Below are 13184 nucleotides of genomic sequence, written 5' to 3' on the forward strand. Positions count from 1 at the left end.
TGTGAACGTATAAGATTTGTTTTGAAAAAACAATTAAATGAATAATTGGTTATTCGCATGTGCTAAATTATAACTGCATATATTATCTTACAAAAATGCTATTTGCTTACAATTCTATACGGTTTAAATTTTCTTGCAGCAAAATGAATATAGGGAATAAAGTTTACCTAAAAAACATTAAACAGATAGATGAAAAATCACATATCAAGGTTCGGGTGCTTAAAATTTGGAACTTTGTCAAAAATAATAAAGTTTGTTCAATTGAAATGATGCTGATGGACGAGGAGGTTTGTTTTATTTTGTATATTTTTTATACTTCATTTAATATTACATATGCTACAACAAAAAAAAAATTTGTATTTATTTTATTTAACAGGGTACACAATACCATGATCGTGTCTTAAATCAAAATTTCTCCAAATTTTGTCATCTTTTAAAGGAAGATGAAACTTATATCATTCTAAAACCCAATATGGCTGCTGTTATTAATGGTTTTAGTTATACAGGTCATAAACAAACTTTAACTTTAGATTGGAAAAGCATCATAAAAAAATGTGATGATTTCTCGGGTCCGGTAAATGGATTTAAGTTTGTTGATTTTAATTCTATCATAGAACAAACATGTCCAAGAGACACATTTTTTGGTAAGTTAATTAATTTTATTTTAATCATTTTTTATCACTTGTGTTCTTGGTTATACATTTTAGTATTTAAATACTTTAATATCAATGCAAGACTTTATCTTGTGTTACTTCTTGTGTAAATGTTATTGGACAGATTGTGTCATTTAGGCCTCTTGAAACTTCAAATCCTTTAGCATCCAAGCATTATATAAAACTCACTCTTAGCAACCTAGAGTGAGTTTATATTTTTAATTTCTTTATTATCTTTAATTAATCACAATTTAATATTAATAACTAATTTTATTGTTTATTTAGTTCTGTACATCTGAAGGTTACTATTTTTGGAGCTCAAGCATATCAGATTTCAGAATACCTAAAAAATAACCCCACGGTTAATTGTGTTGTTATAGTGATGCAGTTTTTGAAGCTTAACATTTGGAATGGTTTGTATTCACTCTTTATATATACATGTTTATAGTTATTGTTTTTCTATAATTTTTATTAATTTCCTATACTATTTTTACAGGAATTGGTGAAGCTAAAAGTCATTTTGAAGTAACGAAATTGTTCATAAATTCTGACATTTTCGACATTAATGAATTTAATAAAAAGTTAGTTTCCAATTGTTTTTTATTTTGTGATAATGTATTTTAACTTAAACTAACACAAATGCTAATATTTTTGAAATTAATTTAAACATTACAGATTGAAAGATGACAATGTCGGTATTTCTGAAAAAAGCATAACTACACTTCAAAGCTATTTTTCTTCATATACAGATGACTTTAAAGGCAATTTTCCATTAAAACCAGTTTGTGAGATCACCGAACCACTTAAGGTATGTTGCATTATTTGATATGTTTTAAATTTTATTTTTGCAGAATTTATTTTAATAACTTTTACATTTTATTTGATACAGGAAATGAAGTTTTTATTAGTTGCTTCCATTGTTAATATAAGGCAGAATCTACCATGGTATTATGAAGCATGCCACAAATGTGGAAAAAAAATAACCCCTGTTCCAAAAGCCAATCATTCGTATACCGACCCTGAAAAAATTTTAGAAACTGTTGTTGTTGAGTGTACAAATCCAAGTTGCAAAAAATCGAATTTTCATACGGTTATAAAGTAAACACATATTTATTTATATTAATTGATTCAATCTTTCAACAAAATTAACAACGATCTAATTTTTTTATTTTAGGTATATAATTCCAATCAACGTACAAGATTGTACTGGCACCATTGGATTGACTCTTTTTGATAGGGAAGCAAAGAGGCTGTTAAATACAAGTGCATACGAGTTGAAAAAGATACATGAAGCGGTATATTATTCATAACTTATAATCAAAAAAATTTAATTTTTTTTTAATTTATTAAAATTCATCTTACAGGCCGGAGACAGTGATATGCTATTTCCAATGCAACTTAACGTGTTGAAAAACCGCAAGTTTTGTTTTCTTGTAGATATTACAGAATACAATGTCAACAACTATAATAATATCTACACCGTTCTCAAAGTTACAGAAGATATGTCCATTGTTTCTGAATTGGAAAGTAAAATAGAACTTATGGTACATAACCTTTTACTGTTAAACATTTATATTTTTATACTATTTAAATACATAACGATTAACATATTTCCATTTTATTTTCTAGAGTGTTCAATCTGTCTCCTTAAATCAAGTGCCTTTGGAATCAGATGATGTTGTACAGACTGTTCAAAAGGTTTTCTAATTCCTTTTATTAACTTTTATTTATATTAAATTTTTCCAATTAAATATTTATTTAAAAAAAAATTAGGATGTGATCTCACAAACAGATGAAAGTTTTACACCCTCAACAGTTGATAAATCAACTACAACAAGTCCTAGCAAAATATCAACGATTTGAAGCGCAACCTTCAAGAAATTTATGACGTTGATTCTGGAGATGATTTAAGTTCAACTAAGGCTAAAAGAAAATCAATCGGAGAGGAAACTCCACTCTTAATTCCAAAATTGGAGAAGTGAGTTGGTTTTGGTTATTACACACATTTAATATATTTTGGGAACTTTTTTTTTTGGTTTTAAAGATATTTTGATTGTTTGGTATGATTTCTATTTTTGGATATTTAGGATGTCAATTACTATTGGTTTTGGATATGTTTGGATATTTTTATTCTTTTAAAGTAGACAACTGATTTGGTTTTGGTTTTAACACAAATTTAATATATTATGATGTTCATTTTCTTTTAAAGATATTTTGTTTTTTTCGTATTATTTTTATTTTTTGATATTTAGGATGTAAAAAATTATTGGTTTATTGACGTATTAATGTATTATCAAAATACATAATTTTGCAGTACAAATTCATGATATCAAATTACCATTAGTAATTGTTATGTTATCTAATTGTAAGTTGAAGGGGCAACTTCGGTATAAATGTTGTGTTTTACTACATTTTATCTTATTTAGTGAAAATACAAATCTTTAGTTTATGTATACAGTTCTAAAATTAGTAAGTTTTAGACTAATTTACATTTTTTTTCCTGATTTTAGTTGAATTGTCGATTTTGGTCCTAAAAAAATATGGGTTGCAGTTTTTCTCCTTATTTTATTTTAGTATTTCATAATATTTTGGCCATTGGTCATCTATGTTAAGAGCGTATGAGTTATTATTGTCCATATTTTGGTATAAATATTTTTATTCTCTTAAAAGGAATTCCGTATGAGTTATTATTGTCCATGTTTTGGTATAAATATTTTTATTTAATGATGATGCTGATGAATATTGATGATAGTAAAACATTATACGGTGAATTTTAAGTAAACGTAAAAATGCCAATTATTACATTATGAAATTAGCAATAGTATTTTTCTTCCAATTGAAGGGCATATATGAAGTCAACGACAACTTTTAAATCTTGCATCATTCTATCAGATTTTGACAACTGAATATTGTCCTTTTTGGTTAATAAGTATTATCATATTGCAAGTCTTGCATAATACACATCCTTTTATCATTCGTTTAATAAAATTTTTAATTTTAGCGCTTATTAAATTCATTTTGATTATGGTATAAATAATATCAAAACATGTATAAAGTTTGTTGAATATCAAAATACATATCAATAATAAATAATATTTGTTGAATATATATAATTGTAATTTATAATATATATAATTGTAATTTATATAATTCTTTATTAATATATTCTATTTTTTAGGTTTTTTGTAATTAGTTAAGATCGATTTCAAATATTGTTTCATAATTTTCGGTAATCCCTTATTAAATGCATATCCTATATTCAAATTAAATTGATTTGTAATCTATTAAATCCCATAAAATTTGGAACAAAAATTTATCCAATAAAAATTCAACAACAATACTTTCAAAAAATCTCGGAGTATATTGTGAAGATATGATATTATGTGAATAAGTTTTTATATATAAATATACCTCAGAACGTGAAATCAATCGTTTTGAAAATCCTCATTCGTCTTCTTTTTCTTTCAATTGCATCTGCGGATATTCTTTCGTCAAAGGTACATCAATCTGCTTCATAGAAGTTGTATTCCTCATTTCAGTTCACACGTCAACTGATTTTCATTTATACGTGCTCTTACTTCCTGCAAGATCTCCATATTCATATATCAGGTTAGTCTTTTTAGTTAATATTAGATTGGTTTCTGTATGGATTTATTGTTGAACATTGAAAGTCAATCGATTTAGTGCATCACTGTTCCATACTCATTTGCAACTAAATGCTGTAATGGAATTGAATTCCAATTCCAACCAAACTAAAGAAAAACATCGATCAAAACGCATATTGAATAAGAAAATATTATGTACCTTGTAAAGTTCCATCAAGTTCTTAAAGCTCTAAACTTTTGAAACAAGGTTTTTGAATCTCTTCATCTGTTTGATATCAGCAAATACTGTACGAAAAAAAGTGTTATCTCTTCTGAAACAGAAATACCTGATTACAGAACTGTTTCTACATTGCTGTTATGAGTTACATATTCATATTATTGGTAAATAAATTTAAGTATGTTGCTATAAGGGGTGAAGAAATGTAAATATAATGTTGAAAAGGAGTAAAGTATGTTGTTATTTTGTGCAATAAGTATGAGATTTTTGTGTAATTAAGGAATATACCTGATACCCTTGCCAAGGAAGTCTACCACGGTGTAAAAATACAAGTGTATATGCAAGAGATTCTAAATCGTCTCTTCTACTTGTTGTTCTTCCTAAATGTGCATGCACACTAGCATATCTAACTGTTCCCTTGTTACAACATACCAAAATATTTATTAAAAAACAATATAATATGAAATGAAGGGTATGACTTAATTAGTTAGGAGAATGAGATTTCACCTAAACATGCCAAGCCTTTGATCGTAGTCAACATGTTGACCATTTGTACTTTCTCTCCACTTTGTTGCTGCATTTGATAGATATCATCATATCAATGAATGTGTTAATGGAAAATGAGATGTAATAGAAAACCCATGAAAGGAATTGGATGAAATGACTTACCTAGCCCTAAGTCAACAAGAAATAGTTTCTTCTCTTGAGCTGTTGATGGTTGACCAAGTAAAAAATTCTCTGGCTTTACATCTCCATGCACATAACTATAAATACAAACATAACTCTTGCAATGAATATAAGGGAAAGGGGAAACATCTTATATAGTGAAATGAAAAAAGAATAAGAATATTTGGAATGCATATATATTATATATATTTTATATACCCTCTTGTAGAAATCTTTTCCAAAATTGATAAAGATTCCACAGCTATACAAGCCACCATTTCTGATGACATCCTGGAAAACAAAATGCAACAATAAAAAACAAGTTACCACTTTTGGAATGTTAAATCAAAATGCAGTAAACCACAAGAAAAAATAGAGGAAAGAATCATTTGATGTTCATAGGTTTATGGAGAACTCACGTTTGTCCAGAAGAATTCCAAACATCCCACAAACTAGGCACCAACATGTCCATGACCTATAATGTAAATAGAGAAAAAGAAATGTTATATAGTTATTCATTTAAATAAACTAAAAACTCATCAAGTATTAGCATATACCATAACATAGTAATCTCCTTGTTTTCCTTTATAAAGAACTTTAGGCACTCCATGACTCCCACCCAGAGTACTGTTTCACCAAGAAAAAACAAATCCACTTCTTTAAATTCAAAAAAGAACAATGTTAATCTGTTTACTAATCACAAAAACATAATGTGCACATACATGTAAACTTGCCACTCGTATGGAGGACCATAACTGCAACCTTTGTTGTTTCTATGCTTAAACTTAAGAGCTACCTGTCACAAGTCACAACCAAATCTAAAGAAAATGAATTGTAGAAATCAGATTTTATATAAAATGTAAGCTTGATTGTTTGATGCAAGAACGTTACCTCTGTAGCACCAGGACCTAATATGCGATCAGTTCCACCAGATACACGACGACCAACAAATACCTGACCAAATCCACCTTTCCCTAATTTTCTTTCGACCTTATATTGAGGTGATCCACCTACTTGAACCTGAAAATCAATGCGTTTTATAAGTAAAGAAGCATTACAAAAATCGATGGAGCAATAGACAACATACCCTTTCAGGAAAAGGGGCGGTATTCCCTTCTTCTTCCTGGCCTGTAACCTTGTTAGCGCTCAAGCCACCGCTTCCATCCGCCATTGCTACTTTGAATGTCTCTTCTCCTGTTTCCTCTGATCGCTTTTTATCCTCATCTGCTTCAGAAATGACAACTACCGGCTTTTTTGCTAAACCCTCTTTTTTCTTCTTAGTCGGCAGCCGCGACTTCTTTTGTTGCTTCGGCTCAACACCAACCGCCGCCGCTTCCCTAGCTGCGGCCGCTCGAGTTTTAACGTGATTACCCAGCAAATGCTCTGATCGCTTATTGGGCCTACCTTCTCTCTTCTTCTTCTCGACTACAGGAGCACGTGCACGGCGTACTCAAAATTGGTTCAAATTGGGGAAAGAACAAATGGAAATGGAATAAGCCCTAGGTTGGAAATGAGGATGATGACACGTGATTCACATCAGGTAATGAATTTAGGGTTGCAGTGGAAGAAGGAGAGTCGGGGTTAGGATCGTCTAACCTCATCCTGACGGAGACTAATTCGGAGGAGGATAAGGCATTGTAGATAAAATCTTCGAGGTTCCGTTTCATGCGTTGTTGAACGCAATCGATGGTGTGTTAATCGAGGATAGTCATTGAGGGTTAACCGGCGACGACCGTCCAAATACAGAATATCTGTGAAACCAACTGGCTTTTAGGCTCACTGATAGGAAGACACACACATAAAGAGAAAGATAGAGAGAGTGAGTGATGAAGAAGACGTCTGTAGAAAGAGAGTTGTTGGGAGAGTATTGCTTTCTTCACCCGATTTCTTTCTGCATATACAACACACGTTACGAGTTACAGTGCGTGTGGGTATCGACTCTTATTTGGATCCGACTCCGACCCATTTTTAGCTTTGGATCTTACCCGACTCATGTTAACTTTAATATCTTTAATTAAATTCACTTTTACACAATATAAACAAATATAAAAATTCGATTATAAAAATAAATAATACATGACTAAATTAATATTTTCAGATTTACAATGGTTAAACAAATTAAAAAAAATTATATAATCTTATTGTACCGTTTTTGCCAATACTTAACAAAAATACTTAAAAATACTACAAATTTACATTATACATATTTGTTCGCTATATAAATATTATATAAACTACTGATTTGCTATTTCTTAAATATTTTAAGTTTTAAAGTAATCTCATTTCTCTTAAGGTTGCAGACATACAATGCATTCCCTTTCTTCTAAAAAGACTACAAAATTAAATACTTCAACAACTATAGCGGTTAATACTTCAATGAACAAATGTAACTTTTTAAATGTTGTAATTTACAATATTATTATTATTTCTTATTTTTTAACTAACATAAAATTTAATTAATTAAAATACACATGTATTAACATAAAAAAAATAGATAAATTGTCAAGTTCTTCGTCCGCTGCAAATCAATATTCTTCGAAATTGGTAACCGATGCTTACAAAGGTACACTTATTTATTCAATTGTATTATATAATCATATTATTTACCGTATTTCACATTTCATATCCTATCATATGTGTTCTTATGCAGAAAACAACAATAACATGTACCACATGCAAGCCAGAGAGAAAAGAAGACAAAGAAAAATATATTTGGAAAATAAAATATCGAAGAAAATGAAAACAACATCGAACGTTCCAAGTACATCAATACCGCATTTCTTAAATAATATATTAAACTGTAACCCTATTATTATTTTATATTATATGTTTTACTGTTACTTTGTTTTATACATATCTTTACAAGTTTTATAAGTTGTTGCTATTTGCAGATCGATCAACCAACATTGTTGGTCAAACTCAAAATGTCAATTCATTTACTTCACCTGGAATGCATAATACAACCATACAAAACTCTCATTCTTTTACAGATGTTAGAACTCCGTTATCTAACATTACAAATGTTAAAAATCCATTATCTAACATTAGAAACGGTAATTATTTATTGTTTTTAAAATATATTTTTATCCACTTTCTATATTTTATATATATATATATATATATATATATATATATATATATATACATATTATACTTTTTTTTGGTCAGATAACATCAGTTTCGATAAATATGCCACTTCCAAGTTAACAAACAGAAGACAGTACTATGTACTTTCAAATGAAATGACATCAAAAAATGCATCTACAGTACCCACTTCTTCATCATCAATCAAGTTAAATCCAGGATATCGTAAATTAAAAACGAAGACGAGACATTTATCCCATATCCCATTGATTGATTTGACAGAAGATGTAGAAAATATACATCAAGTGAACAATGAAAATCTTATAGTTGGTATCTCAAATGGTAATCAAAAAATAATATCCATTTTACATTTCAAATACTATGTTGTATATACTTATAAAATTCATTTATATTTATTCAACGCTTTTATTTTACAGAATATTTGGATCATGGTGATCAAGATGTTGTATGTCAAACATGTCATGCAAAGTTATGGAGAAATGAATCCATTAGAGGTAAAGAAAAGGGGAACACGAATTATTCATTATGTTGTGGTTACGGGAAAGTTCAACTTCCAGATTTAAAGAAAGCACCCCCGACTTATGAAAGAATGTTCCGAAATATGGATTCTAAAAGCAAACACTTCATGAAAAACATTCGACGTTACAATTCAATGTTTTCTTTTACGTCGATGGGTGGTAAAATTGATTCTTCAATCAATAGAGGAAACGCTCCATACATTTTCAGATTGGGTGGTCAAAATTATCATAGTATTGGAAGTCTTTTACCAGCAAAAGGATCGGAACCAAAATTCTCTCGGATATACATTTATGACACTGACAACGATATTTCAAATAGACAAAGATGTTTTCGGTATTTTTTCAAACTTCTTATTCATAATTTATTATTATTATTAATATATATATATATATATATATATATATATATATATATATATTACTAATATTATGTATAAATTTATTTATTTTAGTGGGGAAAAGGATCAATCAACATCAATTGATAGTGATATTATTGAAGATATTAAGGTGATGTTGGATTCAAATAATGTCTTGGTTAGATCTTATAGGATCGTAAGAGATACTTTTCTGCAAAATCCAGAAGTTGATATGAAATTACGACTTATTGGGAGAAGGGAGCAAGATGAAAGAACATATAACCTACCAACTGCTTCTGAGGTTGCTTCTTTAATTATTGGTGACATTTCTGATTCAATCGAAAAGAGGGATATCGTCGTTCAAACAAAAAATGGTTCTCTACAACGTATCAGTGAATTGCATCCTTCGTACCTTCCTCTCCAATATCCATTGCTATTTTCATATGGGGATGATGGTTACAGTGTTGACATTCTTCATAGAGGTGTGTCATTTACGACCGACAACAAGCGTGCGAACTGTACAATGAGGGAATATTTCGCTTATAGGATTCAAGACAGAGATCATTCGTTCTCTCTCATACTTAATTCAAAAAGGTTGTTTCAACAGTTTCTGGTTGATGTCTATACTATGATGGAAACGAAGAGATTGTACTACATACGTAGGCAACAGCATGTTCTTAGATGTGATTCTTATGAAAATTTACGTAACCAAAAAGCTCAAGGAACGACTGATATCTCCAATGTCGGCCAACGTGTCATATTACATTCGTCCTTTACCGGTGGAGCACGCTATATGCTGCAAAACTATTTGGATGCCATGTCACTTTGTAAATGGTTTGGATATCCTGATTTCTTCATAACCTTTACGTGTAATCCCAAATGGCCTGAGATTAAAAGGTTTATTAAGGATACTTCACTTCAACCAGAAGACAGGCCTGATATATTATGTAGGTTGTTCAAGATCAAGCTTGATGCATTCATTAAAGACTTAAGGGAGAAACAAATTTTCGGCAAAGTTCAAGCATGTAATTAAAAATATATTTTTTAATTCTTTATAAAACATTGCTCTTATTATTATATTTTTAATATGTTTTTAAAATCTAATCACATTTTATTTTTTTGGCAAATTCTTTTACAGATGTTTATATCATTGAATTTCAAAAAAGAGGTTTGCCGCATAGTCATATATATCTATTCATGCATACTGACAACAAGCTACCAACTGTTGAACTTATCAATCCGATAATTTCAGCCGAGATACCAGACAGAATTGAAGATCCTGAATTGTATTCACTTGTGAATGAGTTTATGATTCATGGTCCATGTGGAGCTGAAAATATGAATTGTCCATTCATGGTGGATAAAAAGTGCTCTAAAAACTTTCCAAAACAATTCTGTAATCATTCGTCTGTTGATCAAAATGGTTTTTCGTTATATAGGCGAAGAAACGATGGTCATTTTGTAGAAAAATCAGGTGTAAGGTTGGATAATAGAAATGTTGTTCCATACAACAAATATCTATTGAAAAGATATCCGGCACATATTAATATTGAATGGTCCAATCAGGGATCTTCTATAAAGTATTTGTTTAAATACATAAATAAGGTTCCTGATAGAGCTACAATTGTTGTTGTACCAACCAACAATGAATGTGAAAATAATGATGTGGTCGATGAAATAGTTGAATATTACGATTGTAGATATTTATCAGCATGTGAAGCATCATGGCGAATTTTTAAATATGATGCTCATTGCAGATATACTTCTGTTGTCAGACTACCTTTTCATCTTCCTAATCAACAGCAGATTGTATATGGCGAAGACGATGATATTGATGATGTTCTTGACAAACCTTCTGTTGCGGCTTCAAAGTTCACATCTTGGATGGAGTGTAATGCAATCGACAGTGAAGCACGAAAACTTACATATGTTGAATTTCCTACAAAGTTTGTTTGGCAATTAAATGGTCGGTTTTGGAAGCGAAGGAAAGTAGGAAAAGCCATCGGTCGAATTCATTCGGTTTCACCTAAACTAGGTGAAGCATATTTCTTACGGATTCTTTTAAATAAAGTAAAAGGTCCAACATCATTTGATGAAATTCTCACGGTAAATGGTGAAATACATTCTTCTTTTAAAGATGCTTGTTATGCACTCGAGCTATTAGATGATGACAAGGAATACATTGATGCAATTAAAGAAGCAAGTCATTCTGGATCTGGTTTTTATCTACGCTTCTTATTTGCTACATTGTTGACGTGTAATAGTATGTCTAAACCAGAGGTTGTTTGGGAAAATACATGGGAATATTTGGGAGATGGAATTTTATATAACCAACGACAAAGATTTAAGTCTGCAGGTATTACATTTCTTTCTTATTTTTTATTTAAATTAATTTCTTTTTATTATTCAACACCCATTAAATAATTAGTAATAAAATTATTAAGTATCGACCAAATATTTTATTAATTATTTAATCTTTTCGTGCAGAATTGTCACTCGGAGTAGATGAACTTAAGAACTTAACTTTGTTCGAAATAGAACAAATTTTACTTCGAAACAACTCTACTCTCAAAAACTTCAAAAAGATGTCATACCCAGATGTTGAATCTGTTTCTTCTTCAAACAATCAACTTATCACCAAGGAGCTAGATTACGACATTCCCGTTATAAAGAATGACTATGATCGTATGTTTCTTGCATTAACAAATGAGCAACATAACATTTTATTAAACATCATGAGTGTTATTCAAGAAAATAAAGGAGGTAGCTTCTTTGTTTACGGTTATGGTGGAACGGGTAAAACTTTTTTATGGAAAACAATATCTGCAGCAATTAGATCTGATGGTAATATTGTCTTAAATGTTGCTTTAAGCGGTATTGCTTCTTATTATTGTCTGGTGGTAGAACAGCACACTCTCGATTTATAATTCCATTTGAACTTACAGAGGATTCTTTTTGTAAAATAAAGACAAAACTGCACAAATGGTCCCTGTGGTATGTCAAAAATTGCCACTTTGGTCCAAAAAGGTTTGGACTAGCACCAGTGGTCCAAAACTTTCATTTTGTTGCGTCATTAGTCCAATCTGTTCTGATTTTTTTCAAAATGACGGATCTGCCCCTGTTAATATATTTTATCTTTTTTCTTATTTGTTTTCCTGATTTTCAGATTTAAAAAAAACAATAAAATAAAAATAAAAATAAATCTCTCTATCTCTCTCTAAAAAACAAGAAAATAAAAATAAATCTCTCTCTCTCTCTCTTCTTCCCCAATATTTCTCATTCCCTCTTTGTTTGTTCTTCATGGCTCTAAAGAACACTTCATAAAGCCCAGAAACCGGTGCCATCGCCGGAAACCGGTGTCACCGACGGAAACCACCGTCATCCAAAATCATTGTCGACGTCACCACCATCTTCATCGTTGGCGCCACCGCCTTCAGCCCCACCTTCATCCCCCATCGTCTTTGTCACCAATAACCTCCAACAAATTTGAAAGTCGCCATCACCTACAACAAATCCTAATCGATTCCCACCATCGGAGACCCTTTTGTCACTTTCTTGGTTCATCTTCTCCACCGGAAACCAAATCCATAATCCCGATTTTTGACAAAAACCATCACCAACTTATGAAACCCTAGCGTCGCCACCTTATCTCATATGGATTAGGGTTTTCAACAAAGAAGAAGGACGTCGTCGATTTGCGAAGACAACGACGTTTACAGATCTGGAACGTCGTCGATCTTGAGGGTTTCTAGACGAAGCCACCTCCGAGAATCTGAAATGCATCCTTACAAAGGCTGAATCAACAGATCTGGTGGCGACGATTCAGATCCTCCTCCGTCCAGATCTAGAAGCTGGTTTGTGGGATACCACCGTCAGAAGCAAACATATTGCCTCTCACCGCCTTTCATCTTCTCCTCCAACTTGATTGTTCCTCAGAAAAACCTAGCTCGAAGCAAACCCTCATTTGCAAATCTGTTTCCATCGTCGGAGAAGAAACAAAGAGCATGGTGGTGAGGGTTGAGATCGGAGGTGTTCCAACGAGAGAGAGAGAGAGAGGGAGAGAG

General features: G+C 31.0%; 1 protein-coding gene and 1 long non-coding RNA gene across 2 annotated transcripts; one reads left to right on the top strand and one right to left on the bottom strand.

Annotated features, from left to right (window-relative positions):
- Positions 1-5360: 5360 nt before the first annotated feature.
- Positions 5361-5761, bottom strand: LOC145108284 (uncharacterized). The gene is made up of 3 exons (XR_013708166.1): positions 5699-5761; positions 5561-5616; positions 5361-5432 (listed from the first exon to the last, which is right to left on the bottom strand). It is a non-coding gene; the product is annotated as an uncharacterized LOC145108284 (long non-coding RNA).
- Positions 5762-7448: 1687 nt separating this feature from the next.
- On the top strand, positions 7449-12047 carry LOC145126566 (uncharacterized). The gene is made up of 9 exons (XM_079061908.1): positions 7449-7527; positions 7636-7704; positions 7792-7902; positions 8033-8194; positions 8310-8567; positions 8663-9098; positions 9217-10145; positions 10259-11476; positions 11608-12047. The coding sequence occupies exons 1-9, from the start codon at positions 7449-7451 to the stop codon at positions 12045-12047; spliced, it is 3702 nt and encodes a 1233-aa protein (XP_078918034.1).
- The last annotated feature ends 1137 nt before the right edge of the window (positions 12048-13184 follow it).

This window comes from Lactuca virosa, chromosome 1 (assembly GCF_052849685.1).
Source record: "Lactuca virosa cultivar CGN04683 chromosome 1, Lactuca_virosa_CGN04683_v6, whole genome shotgun sequence".
In the NCBI taxonomy this organism is placed as follows: Eukaryota; Viridiplantae; Streptophyta; class Magnoliopsida; order Asterales; family Asteraceae; genus Lactuca; species Lactuca virosa.

Coding starts and splice junctions, on each gene's coding strand:
- LOC145126566 (XM_079061908.1), top strand. CDS start 7,449: ATGCATTCCCTTTCTTCTAAAAAGACTACAAAATTAAATACTTCAACA. Junction 7,903..8,032: donor AACAACATCGAACGTTCCAA/GTACATCAATAC, acceptor TGCTATTTGCAG/ATCGATCAACCAACATTGTT. Junction 8,195..8,309: donor ATTATCTAACATTAGAAACG/GTAATTATTTAT, acceptor TTTTTTGGTCAG/ATAACATCAGTTTCGATAAA.